We start from the raw sequence: 15793 nt of genomic DNA, 5'->3' as shown, positions 1-15793 counted from the left end.
AAAAACTTTTCCCAAACACACGGAGAATACCAACAAAAAGAAACAAACATATATGGCAAGACATATACATATATAAGATACATACATAAAAAACGGTGAAAAACAAATCCAAATATATTGTATTTTGTTGTAAGTTTTGTCGACAATAAAAATAATAATTGTAAACTTACTGTCACGATCCAAAATTTTCCACCGACGGGACCGTGATGACGCCTAACATTTCACTTGCTAGGCAAGCCAACGTTAGAGAATCATTAAATCAATTCCTTATTTCCATTCAGTAATTAACAATAATTAACTAAGATAAAATATAATAAGTGCGGAATATCATAAAACTGCATTAATTACTACCACCCGGATCTGGAGTCACAATTCACGGGCGTTCTAGAATTTACTACAAGTATTAGTCCAGAAGAAATATAACTGTCTGAACGAAAGAAAACAACAGTGACATAAAAGTAGACGGGGGCTTTAAGGTCTGTGAACGCCGACAAAACTACCTTGAGTTTTCGGACAGCGGACCAATAGCAAAATCTCGATCAACCTGAGCCGGTATCAAAGTCTGCACAGAAAGTGCAGAGTGCAATATCAGTATAACCGACCCCATATACTGGTAAGTGTCGAGCCTAACCTCGGCGAATTAGTTACGAGGCTAAGACAAAACACCCACATATAACCTGAACAGTATAATCATGCTAGTGGCAACAACAGAAAATAAAGAAATAATACAGAAATAATGGGAATAGAACATACAGTGGGGGAGTACAACATAAAGAGTGAGAATAATGAAAAGACAGAATTAAACCGGAAATCCTTAAACGAATTGAGCAATTAAAATAACAGGGAAAAACTGTACGGCATCACCCTTCGTGCTTTTACTCTCAACCTCACCAAATAACAAATAAGACTGCACGACATCACCCTTCGTGCTTTTACTCTCTTCCTCACAATATAAATAATTCATACACGGCATCACCCTTCGTGCTTTACACTCTTCCTCATAATATAAATAAATTATGCACGGCATCACCCTTCGTGCTTTACACTCTTCCTCACAATATAATTAAATTATGCACGGTATCACCCTTCATGCTTTACACTCTACCTCACAATATAATTAAATTATGCACGGCATCACCCTTCGTTATTTACACTCTTCCTCACAATATAATTAAATTATGCACGGCATCACCCTTCGTACTTTACACTCTTTTCACAATTCACAGAATCAATAACAACGGATATAGGGAAGTTTCACAAAGAAATCAATATTTCATCAATGATTACTTTCACAATTTAACATCTCAACCTCGAATCAATATTCATAATTTTATCAACCTTGGTGGAACCGGATACAAGTCTCCCAACATTTCAACAACAACAATAAGCACGGATAACAAGATTTAAGACTACAAATTTGCAAGAATGGAATTTCACTCCCATGTTATGACTCGACCACAACGCATAGTTGCTCGTCACCTCAACTATACATCATATTCAACAACAAAACACGTAGCAAATACTCACACAACACCTATTCCCTCAAGCCAAAGTTAGACACAACACTTACCTCGCTTCGAATGCCACTTCATTCTCAATCACAGCTTTTCTTTTGGAATTCACCTCCAAATCATTCGTATCTATTCAAAAATAACTCAATAATATCAAATATTGCTAAAGGAATCAATTATATTTCATAAATTAAATTTCCCAAATTGTCCTTCAAAAAGTCGAAAAATCGACCTGGGGCCTGCTTGGACAAAATCCGAGGTTCGGACCAAAATCCTTTTACCCATTCATCCCCGAGCCCGAATATGTAATTAGTTTTAGAAACCGACCTCAAATTGAGGTCTAAATCCTCAAATTTCCGAAATCCCTAGTTTCTACCCTAACCCCTAATTCTACTATGAAAACTCTAGATTTTAGGTTGATAATTCATAAAATGTTATGGGTAATTGAAAAAAAATGATTTAGAATCACTTACCAACACTTTGGGGAAGAAAATGACTCTTGAAAATCGCTTCTACCCGTTTGGTTCTTGAAAAATGTTGAAGAAACGACTTAAACCCGTGTATGGAGTCTGTTTTAAGTCATTGGACACGCCTTGATCGTGTTCGCGAGAGGCCTGTCGCGTTCGCGATGCACAGCAGCCTAAGGCCTTAATGTTCGCGAGTCTTTCTACGCGTTCGCGTAAGGCAGCTCCCCCCCAAGCCTTCGCGTTCGCGACCCAGTGGACGCGATCGCGTAGAAGAACATGACCCACTCCCCCAGGCCCCTTAAACTATCGCGTTCGCGTGAGACAGATCGCGTTCGCGAAGGGTACCACCCCCAACGCTTCGCGTTCGCGAAGAGGAAATTTCCCCTGCCCCATTTTACCTTTCGCATTCATGACACTACCTACGCAAATGCGAAGTAGGGCCCACCAAAACAGCTGCTGCAGCAAAAATCTTAGATTTTCTAAGTGCAAATCACCCCGTAGCCTATCCGAAACTTACCCGAGCCCTCGGGGCTCCAAACCAAACATGCACACAAGTCTAAAAATATCATACGGACCTGATCGCATGATCAAATCGCCAAAATAAAACTTAGAACTCCGAATTTAGCACCAAATCGTATGAAATTCTCAAGAACACTTTAAAATTACTATTTTCTCAACCGAAGGTCCGAATCACGTCAAATCAACTCTATTTCTCATCAAATTTCTCAGACAGGTCTTAAATATCATAATGAACCTGTACCGGGCTCCGGAATCAAAATACGGACCCGGTACTAACAATGCCAAACATCAATCAATTCTTAAAAATAAATAAATTTTCAAACTTTTAATTTTAATCAGAAAATCATAACTTGAGCTAGGGACCTCCGAATTTGATTCCGGACATACGCTCAAGTCCTATAATTCGATACTGACCCACTAAGAACGTCAAAACACGGATCTGGGCCCGTTTACCAAAAATATTGACCGAAGGCAACTAAAATCAACTTTTAAGGGGAAAAAATCTTATTTTCATTAGTTTTCAACATAAAAGCTTTTCGGAAACCTGTCCGGATTGCGCACGCAAATAGAGGAGGGTAAAAATGAGATTTTTAAGGCTTAAGAGCGCAGATTCGAGTTCTAAAACATAAGATGACCTTTTGGGTCATCACAATCTCCACCTCTAAAATAACCGTTCGTCCTCGAACAGACATAGAAAAGTACCTAGGATGGTGAAAAGGTGCGGATATCTACTCCGCATATTGGACTCGGACTCCCAAGTAGCTGCCTTAATAGGCTGACCTCTCCACTGCACTCGTACTGAAGTGTAACTCTTTGATCTCAACTGGTGAACTTGCCGGCTAGAATTGCCACCGGCTCCTCCTCGTAAGTCAAATCCTTGTCCAACTGGACAGAGCTGAAATCTAATACATGGGAAGGATCATTGTGATACTTTCGAAGCATGGGCACATGGAATACCGGATGAATAGCTGCTAAACTAGGTGGCAATGCAAGTCTATAAGCTACTTCCCCCACTCTCTCGAGGATCTCAAATGGCCCGATATACCTAGGGCTCAACTTGCCCTTCTTCCCAAATCTCATAACACCCTTCATGGGCGATACCCGAAGCAATATTCTTTCTCTAACCATGAATGCAATATCACGAACTTTACGGCCGGCATAGCTCTTTTGCCTAGACTGAGATGTGCGAAGTCAATCCTGAATAATCTTGACCTTATCCAAGGCATCTTGTACCAAATCGGTACCCAACAACCGAGCCTATCTCGGTTCAAACCAACCAACTGGCGATTGGCATCGCCTTCCGTATAATGCCTCATATGGAGCCATCTGAATGCTCGACTGGTAGCTGTTATTGTACGCAAACTCCGCTAACGGCAAGAACTGATCCCAAGAACCTCCAAAGTCAATAACACAGGCGCGGAGCAAATACTCCAAGATTTGAATAGTACGCTCGGACTGCCCGTCCGTCTGAGGATGGAATGCTATACTCAACTCCACCCGCGTGCCTAACTCACGTTGTACAGCCCTCTAGAAATGTAAGGTAAACTGCATACCTCGATCTGAAATAATAGACACGGGCACCCCGTGAAGGCAGACAATCTCACGAATGTAAATTTCAACTAACCTCTCTAAAGAATAGGTAATTGTCACTAGAATGAAATGTGTTGATTTGGTCAACCTGTCCACAATGACCCAAATTGCATCAAATTTTCTCTGAGTCTGTGGGGGGCCCAACAACAAAATCCATAGTGATACGCTCCCACTTGCACTTAAGAATTTCTAACTTCTGAAGCAAACCACCAGGTCTCTGATGCTCGTACTTAACTTGCTGACAATTCAGACACCGAGCTACATATGCAACTATATCCTTTTTCATTCTCCTCCACTAATAATGTTGCCGCAAATCTCGATACATTTTGGGAGTACCTGGATGAATAGAATACCTGGAACTGTGTGCCTCTTCAAGAATTAATTCACGAAGCCCATCCATATTAGGCACACAAATACGACCCTGCATTCGCAGAACTCCATCTTCCCCCACAGCAACCTGTTTGGCATCACCGTGCCGCACCGTGTCCTTAAGGACAAGTAAATGAGGATCATCATGCTGCTTCTCTCTGATGCGCTCATATAAAGAGGACCGAACGACTGTGCAAGCTAGAACCCGACTGGGTTCTGAAATATCTAACCTCAGGAACTGATTAGCCAAAGTCTGAATATCTGCAGCTAATGACCTCTCACCAATCGGAATATACGCAAGACTGCCCATATTCACAACCTTTCTACTCAAAGCATCGGCCACCACATTGGCCTTTCCGGGGTGATATAAAATGGTGATATCATAGTCTTTCAACAACTCCAACCATCTTCTCTGCCTCAAATTAAGATCCTTTTGTTTGAACAGATACTGAAGGCTACGATGATCAGTAAATACCTCACACAAGACACCGTAGAGGTAATGCCTCCAAATTTTCAGCGCATGAACAATGGCTGCCAATTCTAAGTCATGAACATGATAATTCTTCTCGTGAACTTTCAATTGCTGCGTATGCAATTACCTTGTCATCTTTCATTAATACTGCACCAAACCCAACGTGAGAGGCGTCACAATATACCGTATACAATCCTGAACCTGTGGGTACTACCAACACTAGCGTTGTAGTCAAAGCAGTCTTGAGCTTCTAAAAGCTCAACTCACACTCGTCTGACCATCTAAATGGGGCACCCTTCTAGGTGAATCTGGTCTTAATAGTTGTTCATAATCAATTACAGAATCGTCAATTTACTTCATGCTAACAAAAATCTCGTTTCAAACCTTCACAATACTAATAACGAGATGCGAGGCAGGAAGACCTCATAATTATTTACCCGAATTAACAAGTCACATTTAACGCCACCTGGGCGGGCACCTACCTCGTAGGTTACAACTTAATATTACAACACGAATTTGGCAAGTGTGCATAGAGAATTTCATACAAATATTTTTAAATAAGCCTAGCAGGCATGACTCCCTATTAGTACTATCGTACAAATTTAATTTCACAAGGGAGAATTTAAATACAAGAATTTTTTTATCACAAGGATCTCGTCCTTATATAACTTCCACCGCAGCTCATAGCCCGGTTTAAACATATCAATTTATTTTAAAATACGAGGACCTCGGCCTCAGTTCTGAATCACAAGTAATATGCACATCTTACCAATCAAAACTTTCCCTTTTCTCCTTTTAAATAACTTTCGTTAAATGAAATCACAACACATAATGAACCCCACACCGGTAGGGCATATAATTCATAATTTATAATTAATTATCCGGAAATACATTAAAACATACCGAAATAAGTACTAGAAACGCACCTTTAGCCTCACAGATCTTATTAGAGTCCATCATGGAATGATAGGTGTAGTTATCTCCATAAACCTCCCACAGAAGTAAACACATAAGTAGATTATAGAATTACGAAACTCACTCATAAGTGGAGCACAATAGGAGGACTCGTCTTGATACTCAGAACTGAATCAAGTTAAGAAAATTATTCCTTTATTTTAAATCGAGGTCGTACCTATAACGACACCATCTAATGTAACGACCTCCACCATACCATAAAACAAATATAATAACGGTTGGGTCTCCACCTCTAGGACGCCTTTTACCCGCCTGTCCTCCACCCTTAACTGATCGTGTGGGTGGTGTAGTAACTGCAATGGGGCACGTAGCCTGAGTGCTTTGATGAAATATGCCTCTCCCAAGTTTGGGATAATTTTCTCATGATGTGCCTAGTATCGCCGTATTCATAACAACCCCTTTGCGGGTTTGGCTGCTCATATTGAGTCTGTGCTAGATAACTGGGATAACCATTGTAGGAAACTCATGTCAGTGGTGCATTAAAAGAACTTACTAGAGCACCTCGATTAATCCGATGTGCGAACTGGGCTGGCCGACTACCCGAGCCCCCGCCATAATGATTTATACACGCAGAGTAGAATCCACTGAATCCCCCAGAACCTCGAGACGTCTTGGTATCCTTAGTTTCCTCCCGAACACGTTCTAATATATTGGCAATTTCTACCACTAGCAGAAATGAAGTATTAGCTTGTAGATCCCGAGTCATACAAAATTTTACGATCATAATTGAGTCCTTTAATGAGTCTGTGGACTTGATCTCTGGCTATAGGAAGCAAAGTAGGAATATGACGGGCTAACTTATTGAACCCGATGGCATATTATGACACCGTCATGGTGACTTGACGCAACCATTCAAACCCTATGCGCCACGCATTACGGAGTGTCCGGGAAACAAACTCTTTCAAAAGCATTTATGAGAACCGAGCCAAGTGGGCGGTGTTGCATTGGTTGGTCTTCCCTCTTCATAGGCTTGACACGGACACCTGTGGAGAATTAACTCTCCCAAGGCCAATTTCTTCTTTTGTTATGCTGACTCAACATTGTTGAGCTGACCCATTTCTTAACATACTCTTCGATTCTTCTTTGGGGTAAACTTTACCCCTATTTATATACAATGATCACAAAAGTAGAGCTCTATACAGACAATTCTTAGTCCAGTATCTCGTCAACCACTGTTCTTCCTCCGAAGCACCCCAGAATCTGCAACCGTGACGTCCACGCTGGGAAGACCTTCTGTAAATTTAATGTTGTTTCTCTAACTCCTTCGGACATACCGCAAGTCCCAACCTCATTCTCTACAAGATCTCAGGCCTTAAACACATGCAAATTTTGGAAGAACCTTTCAGTACTACATATATACATTTCAGGCTAAAACTAATATAACACATGACTCGCAATCCATTCATTGATAGTGGACTCCCCCACTCGGTGCGAAGTCATAGTTCACCACGTCCGATGGTCTACAATATTAACCTTCACAACTCGTATAAATCAACCAGATGCCAAGGTACATTGCACCCCCCACATTATTCACTGGGTGATCTCTTTATACGTCCGCATCTTCAGTCGGAATCACACGTTGAGGGAATATTTGAGCATCTCTGGCTCCCTCGTAGTTCATCTGCGGCATCACGAACCGTCGACGCACAACTGATACCGAGTGCGCAATGCCATACACGAGTAGATACAAAAGAATGTGAGATATAGGTTTCAAGCAAAATCAATGTTGCACGATAAGGAATGAAAGAGGTGATATTGTTCCTAAACTTCATAGCCTCTGAGAGATAAGTACAGACGTCTCCGTACCTATTCTTCAGACTCTACTAAGCTTGCTCGTGACTCGTGAGACCTATGTAACCTAATGCTCTGATACCAACTGTCACGACCCGAAATTTCCCACCGACGGGACCGTGATGACGCCTAACATTTTACTTGCTAGGCAAGCCAACGTTAGAGAATCATTAAACCAATTTCTTATTTCCGTTCAGTAATTAATAATAATTAACTAAGATGAAATATAATAAGTGCGGAATATCATAAAACTACATTAATTACTACCACCCGGATCTGGAGTCACAATTCACGAGCGTTCTAGAATTTACTACAAGTATTAGTCTGGAAGAAATATAACTGTCTGAATGAAAGAAAACAACAGTGACATAAAAGTAGACGGGGACTTCAAGGTCTGTGAATGCCGACAGATCTACCTTGAGTCTCCGGACAGCGGACCAATAGCAAAATCTCTATCAACCTGAGCCGGTATCAAAGTCTGCACAGAAAGTGCAGAGTGCAGCATTAGTACAACCGACCCCATGTACTAGTAAGTGTCAAACCTAACCTCGGCGAAGTAGTGACAAGGCTAGGACAAGACACCCACATATAACCTGAACAGTATAATCATGCTAGTGGCAACAACAGAAAATAAAGAAATAACGCAGAAATAATGGGAATGGAACATACAGTGGGGGAATACAACATAAAGAGTGAGAATAATGAAAAGACAGAATTAAACCGGAAATCCTTAAACGAATTGAGCAATTAAAACAGCAGGGAAAAACTGCACGGCATCACCCTTCGTGCTTTTACTCTCAACCTCACCAAATAACAAATAAGACTGCACGACATCACCCTTCGTGCTTTTACTCTCTTCCTCACAATATAAATAATTCATGCACGGCATCACCCTTTGTGCTTTACACTCTTCTTCATAATATAAATAAATTATGCACGGCATCACCCTTCGTGCTTTACACTCTTTCTCACAATATAATTAAATTATGCACGGCATCACCCTTCGTGCTTTACACTCTTCCTCACAATATAATTAAATTATGCACGGTATCACCCTTCGTGCTTTACACTCTTCCTCACAATTCACAGAATCAATAACAATGGATATAGGAAAGTTTCACAAAGAAATCAACATTTCATCAAAGATTATTTTCACAATTTAACATCTCAACCTCGAATCAATATTCACAATTTTATCAACCTTGGTGGAACCGGATACAAGTCTCCCAACATTTCAACAACAACAATAAGCATGGATAACAAGATTTAAGACTACAAATTTGCGAGAATGAAATTTTGCTCGCATGCTATGACTCGACCACAACGCATAAATGCTCGTCACCTCAACTATACATCGTATTCAACAACAAAACACGTAGCAAATACTCACACAATACCTATTCCCTCAAGCCAAAGTTAGACACAACACTTACCTCGCTCCGAATGCCACTTAATTCTCAATCACAGCTTTTCCTTTGGAATTCACCTCCAAATCACTCGTATCTATTCAAAATGACTCAATAATATCAAATATTGCTAAAGGAATCAATTATATTTCATAAATTAAATTTCCCAAATTTTCTTTCAAAAAGTCAAAAAATCGACCCCGGGCCCGCTTGGACAAAACCCGAGATTCGGACTAAAATCCTTTTACCCATTCACCCCCGAGCCCGAATATGTAATTAGTTTTAGAATCCGACCTCAAATTGGAGTCTAAATCCTCAAACTTTCGAAATTCCTAATTTTTACCCTAACCCCTAATTCTACCATAAAAACTCTAGCTTTAGGTTGATAATTCAGAAAATGTAATGGGTAATTGAAAGAAAATAGTTTAGAATCACTTACCAAACGTTTGGGGAAGAAAATGACTCTTGAAAATCGCTTCTACCCATTTGGTTCTTGAAAAATGTTGAAGAAATGGTTTAAACCCGTGTTTGGAGTCTGTTTTAAGTCACTGGATAGGCCTTCATCGCGCTCGCGAGAGGCTTGTCGCGTTCGCGATGCACAGCGGCCTAAGGCCTTCGCGTTCGCGAGTCTTTCTACGCATTAGCGTTTGCGAAGAAGACTTTTCCCCTGCCCCATTTTACCTTTCGCGTTCGCGACACTACCTACGCGAACGCGAAGAAGGGCACACGAGAATAGCTCCTGCAGCAAAACTCTAAGATTTTCTAAGTGCAAATCACCCTGTAGCCTATCCGAAACTCATCCGAGCCCTCGGGGCTCCAAACCAAACATGCACACAAGTCTAAAAATATCATACGAACCTGCTCGTACGATCAAATCGCCAAAATAACACCTAGAACTCCGAATTTAGCACCAAATCGAATGAAATTCTCAAGAACATTTTAAAATTAGTATTTTTTCAACCGAAGGTCCGAATCACGTCAAATCAACTCCGTCTCTCACCAAATTTCTCAGACAGGTCATAAATATCATAATGAATATGTACCGGGCTCCGAAACTAAAATACAGACCCGGTACTAACAATGCCAAACATCAATGCTTAAAAACAAATAAATTTTTAAACTTTTAAATTTTATAAAAAATTCATAACTTGAGCTAAGGACCTCCGAATCCGATTCCGGGCATACGCCCAGGTCCCATAATTTGATACAGACCCACCGGGACCATCAAAATACGGATCCGGGCCCATTTACCAAAAATGTTGACCGAAGTCAACTAAAATTAACTTTTAAGGCAAAAATTCTTATTTTCATTAGTTTTCAACATAAAAGTTTTTCGGAAACCTGCCCGGACTGCGCACGCAAATCGAGGAAGGTAAAAATTAGATTTTTAAGGATTAAGAGCGCAGATTCGAGTTCTAAAACATAAGATGACCTTTTGGGTCATCATACTTACCAAAAATTACTTGGCTAGCAAATCAAACTATTTAAGCAATAAATTCTGCATATTATAATGCAATTATTAAAGACCGCAAAATTAAAAGTGTAGAACTGAATTCATCAGGATATACTTATTCGTCAACATCTTCCTTTGATTTTCCTTTCGAGTATTAACTGGCGACATCAAGGGATTCGAAAACATATCACTTCCTTCACATTTTCGACCCTGACCTCTTCCATAAATAGTATCCATAATCTACCCCACCGCAACACCCAAAAAACAAAAATTACATTGGCAAATTAAATTATCTATATGAAAAACGACATATATTCTTAGCATACATATACCAAGAGATAAAGCGTACAAACATTTAGGTAATTAGAATAACGATTCTTTTATAGTATTCACTTTTAGGCATTAGATGATAATGTAAATTTGAATCACTTGTAACAATATAGTGTTGCCTTCTATCACAGTCTATTAGTGATTCCTCTTTGATTATATTGACTTCTAAAGAGGAAATAAATATTTCAATTTCAGGCTTGGGTTAAGAGTTTAATTTGGTGTAATTTTATTCACTCGTTCAACTAACATGCAATTAAAAAATAACACGGTAATTTCTAGCATTTGGTGTATAGCGTTTGCAGGGTTAATTAATTAATTGAGTTTATTATGATATATACGAGGAAGAAATGAAACTTACTCTGCATATTACTCTGGAAAAGAAAAGAACTTTCTGGCTACGCCGCATGGAAGTAGTGTGCTTCATTCAACGATAGAAGCACCAAACTTCCTCCAATGCCGGTCATGTATGGTTTGAAATTACAGAAGCCAACCCAGAAAAATTCTGAATCAAATGTAAATGTAAATCTACACCCTTTACTTGATTTATCCAACAACGAACATTAAAGATAATTAAAGATAATTAATTCATGATTAGAATACCTGGCCTTCTCTATCGGGCCTTCTTTCTTCCTCTTGACGGTTAACATGAGCAAGGGAAAGCAGATAAAAAGCAACTTTAAATAAGAAATTAAGAATTATAAAGCTGAGATACAACCCTTTAGCAACGTTTCTTAGCACCCCTTATTTTGCAGTATGATCGATAACGTCTCATTTGCAACGTTTCGGGTTAAGTAATAAATGCTAATAATGAGGAATAACATAAATAATATATTTTTAATTTTCTACAGTTTTTTTAGACATCAAATATGGAAAAATTTGAGAAAATAGATAATTGTGCCACTATTTAAGTCATGGAAAAAACCAACAACCCCCCTCCCCCCACAAGGGAACGAAGACAAAATAAAAGGATAAACAAAAATATGTTTCTGTAGCCTGTTTTCCGTATGGATTATCAGTAAGTTCTTGATAATCTTAAATTTTAGGCAGTTGGGTACAAATATTAAAGTGTGATTGTTGTTTTCTCAAAATATTTTCATTTAGCGGGGTTTTCTCAATCACTCTACCTGCAGAATTTTGTGGATTATCATTGCCAAATCATTTGTGTCACACAGCTATAAGCTCGAGAGAGCTACATGCTCCTTTCATTTTCTTTTAAGCTTTACAATAACTTAGAAGCAAAGATTTATCAAATGAAAACCAAATTATGAGCAGCTGCACGCTAAAAGATAACAGAAAAAGATGAAAAAGACGCAAATGAAAAAGTAGTTGTGACTCAAAGCTACTTATACTGACATATCATATAAATATCTTCCCTAACCATCTATCAAAGTAATTTCTGACCTCTACCTAGCTTCATGAAAAACAGGGGAAAATGCGTAAATTATGGGTGTGTGTGGTACGAAGGAAAATATGTTTTCCGGAAAAGGAGTCATTTTTAATAATCAAACACACCAAAAAGTTCTTCCATTAAAAGGGAAAAAATTACAATCTTAGCTCATGTTTTTCATAGCCCATTTGAAATAGTTTCCAACTTTTAGAAAATGTTAGATAGTGAAACAAAGATTTTTCTTTTCCTTCGTAGCAAGCACACCCATATACAAAGAATCCTCAAAAAAGAAAAAAACAAATGGCCATATAGAAGAAAGCTTTTCTTTCAATGACATATTATACATACAAATTTAGGAGAAGAAAGGAGATAATTGATCTAAGTGTACATAGAAGAAGAAGAAGAAAAGAAGAAGAAGAAATACCAAGGCATTTAATTTGATGCCACTTATCCAATAGGTCTAGTTGCCAGAGGAACAACTTCAGCCAGAGGAGTGGATTGTGGTGTTGGCAATGGAGAAGTTCTACAAACAGGACAAGTTGGATTTAACCTCAGCCATGGATCTACGCATTTTAAGTGGAACAAATGCCCACAATCTGGCAATAGCCTTAACATGTCACTGTTCTTATAATCCGCCAAACAAATTGAGCAACAAGTGGCTGTTGAATCCTTGTGATTGACCTTAGCTTCTGAATACAACAACTTTGGATAACTCAATAGGGTTTCCTCATCAAGCCCCACTTCCACCACAACTTCTTGAACGTCCTCGTTGCTATTTTCATTCCTTTGCCTCGTCCTTTGTGGTGGCACTGTGGTTTGATGTCTTGTACAAAAGTAAGATGTCAAGGTGATAGTTGTTATTAATAACAATATCCCTACCGAAACTCCAATGCCATAGGCGAATCCACCGATGTTTTGCGACCCGAGGAACCCATCGGAATTTGGATCAGGGCTTATTGCTGTGCTATTCATGATCTTGTTATGTTTGTGATTTTGGTTTGGTTAGCCATGAGGTTAGAACAAAAGGAAATGGTCTAAAGATTTGGAAGAAGTCAACAGTTTACATATGACAGATTTGATAATAAGGGGATGTTTGATTGGAGAAGTTTGAAACAAGGGAGGATGCATTTGGACTTCAACGTAATGAACTTTAAAAATTATACTACGAATGGAAGATATAAAGCAAGTAAAAGGAAAGTGTATTTGAGGAGGTTTCTTGTGAATATATATAGTGCTTTATTCTTGTGAGGTAGGTTGGAGATGTCAACGGTTGCCTCGCTGGCCTTCTATCCTTTTCATGTACGTTTGATTCATGTGAGTAACGTCTTTCTTGGTAGCAAATTATTCAACTCTCTCCACTGGTAGTTACATGTTTTATGAATAAATTATATCTTTGTTTTCTTAGTCGTTATGGTTTATTATATATACTTAAATTTCTGTCTCCCTTTGAAACTTTCTCTATCTTCTTAATGATCCATGTATTGCATTGCACGTTCCATGAACCAAAAGTTTAGCTCGTTGAATATGATGCCTAGCTATTCTATTTGTTTATAAACTCTAGATGACATTAATTACAGTTTTCGTTCTTTTAACCCCTACGTGCAATAGGCATAAACGACAAAACGATACAAATTGGGAATCCATTGTCCTGTCAACGCATGGTATAGCTATTAAAGCAAGCAGCATTACATTTTGGCACATCTTACACTCATAAGACAAATTAAGAAGTAGTGTGTGTTCAGTTCAGTACGAAATATTCTTTTGTGATAGTATTTATTGTTGATATATTGGTTTGCTCTAGTAGCAGAGAGGAGCATGGGCAGCATTTGAGGATTAACTTTAAAGGAAAAGAAATTTTATGCTAAGTTTTTCAAGTGTGAGTTTTGGTTGGACTCAATTACATTCTTGGGTGACATGATGTCTAATGATGATATTAAGGTTAATCCTAAGAAGATTGAGGCGGTTTAGAATTGACCTACACTTATTACAGCTACTGAGATTTGGAGTTTCTTGGGTTTGATGGGCTATTATCAACGTTTTATTGAGGGATTCTAATCCATTATAGCTCCATTAACTACGTTGATAGTGTTGATGTTGCCCATAGATTTAGGTTATACACGATATAATGTGATGTTTCACGCATTGGTCTTAGTGGTGTATTATTGCAGGATGGTAGAGTGATTACTTATACGTCATAATAGTAGAAGCCTCATGAGAAGATCCGTTCATGATTTAGAGTTGACAGCTATTGTGACTGCACTCAAGATTTAGAGGCATTACTTGTATGGTGTTTCATGTGAGATCTACACTGATCAACGTAGTCTTCAACACTTGTTTAAGTAGAAGAACTTAAATTTTAGGCAGTAGAGATAGCTTGAGTTACTTAAGGATCATGATATTACCATGTTGTATCATCCCGGTAAGGCGAATATGGTGGCGGGTGCGCGCCTTAAGTAGAAAGGCGAAGAGCATGGGTAGTTTAGCATCCATTCCAGATGAGGATAGGTCATGGATGTTCAGGACTTGGCCAATAGATCTATGAGATTAGATATTTTCGAGCTTAGTAGGATTCTTCCTTGTGTTGTTGCGAATTCATCCTTGTTGGAGTGCATTAAGGCTCGCCAGTATGATGATTCTTATTTGCTAGTGCTTAAGGATATGGTGCAACGATTTAGTGCCAAAAGAGTTGATATTAGAGATGATGGTGTTATGCGACTCCGGAGTTGATTGTGTATTCCTAATGTTGATGGTTTGAGGGAGTTAATACTTGAAGAGGCTCACAGTTCACTGTATTCAGTTCACCTAGGTGAAACAAAGATGTATCGTCACTTGAAGTAACACTATTAGTAGCGGAGCATGAAGAAGAACATCATTAGGCATGTTTCATGGCATTTGAATTGCCAACAAGTCAAGAATAAATATAAGAAACCAGGTGATTTGACTTTGAAGATGGTTATACTGGAATGAAAGTGAGAGCGCATCACAATGGGCTTCGTGGTGGGCTTACCACATACTTTGAGAAAGTTTGATGCCATTTGGGTCACTGTTGATAGGTTGACCAAGTTCACGCACTTCATACCGGTGTTGACTAATTATACTTCAGAGAGATTGACCCAAATTTATATTTGGGAGATAGTTCATTTGTATGGCATGACTATTTCTATCATTTTAGACCGGGGGTGCTCAATTCACATCTCACTTTTTGAGAGTAGTACAACAAGAGTTGGGTACACAGGTTGAACTTAGCACTGATTTTCACCCGCAAACTGATAGTCAGTTCGAGCGGACTACTAAGATTCTTGAGGATATTTTGAGAGCTTTTGTGATTGACTTTGGGAGATATTTGGATTAGTTCTTTCTTTGGGCAGAGTTTGCTTATAATAATAATTATCAATCTAGCATTCAGATGGCTTCGTATTAGGCTTTGTATAGTAGATGATATCGTTCTTCTATTGGTTGATTTGAGCCTAGCGGGGCTAGGTTGTTGGATACGAATTTGATACGAGATTCTTTGGAGGAGGTG

General features: G+C 39.0%; 1 protein-coding gene across 4 annotated transcripts; it reads right to left on the bottom strand.

Annotated features, from left to right (window-relative positions):
* Positions 1-327: 327 nt before the first annotated feature.
* Positions 328-13574, bottom strand: LOC104109415 (RING-H2 finger protein ATL70-like). 4 transcript variants are annotated; one of them, XM_070191102.1, is made up of 5 exons: positions 12695-13574; positions 11484-11515; positions 11242-11385; positions 1571-1640; positions 328-562 (listed from the first exon to the last, which is right to left on the bottom strand). In XM_070191102.1, exon 1 carries the CDS (start codon positions 13240-13242, stop codon positions 12718-12720), a length of 525 nt encoding a protein of 174 aa, XP_070047203.1. In that variant the 5' UTR covers positions 13243-13574; the 3' UTR covers positions 328-562; positions 1571-1640; positions 11242-11385; positions 11484-11515; positions 12695-12717. The 4 variants fall into 4 exon arrangements, with proteins under 4 accessions (XP_070047203.1, XP_070047200.1, XP_070047194.1 ...); XM_070191093.1 differs by lacking the exons at positions 328-562; positions 1571-1640 and adding exons at positions 7938-8172; positions 9128-9197; XM_070191099.1 differs by lacking the exon at positions 1571-1640.
* Positions 13575-15793: the final 2219 nt, after the last annotated feature.

This window comes from Nicotiana tomentosiformis, chromosome 1 (genome assembly GCF_000390325.3).
Source record: "Nicotiana tomentosiformis chromosome 1, ASM39032v3, whole genome shotgun sequence".
Classification (NCBI taxonomy): Eukaryota; Viridiplantae; Streptophyta; class Magnoliopsida; order Solanales; family Solanaceae; genus Nicotiana; species Nicotiana tomentosiformis.
Note: the sequence above shows the minus strand (reverse complement) of the source record. Positions and strands in the feature narration are given on the sequence as shown.

What these genes read in the sequence shown, in the direction of transcription:
- LOC104109415 (XM_070191102.1), bottom strand. Translation starts at nt 13,242, where the DNA reads ATGAATAGCACAGCAATAAGCCCTGATCCAAATTCCGATGGGTTCCTC.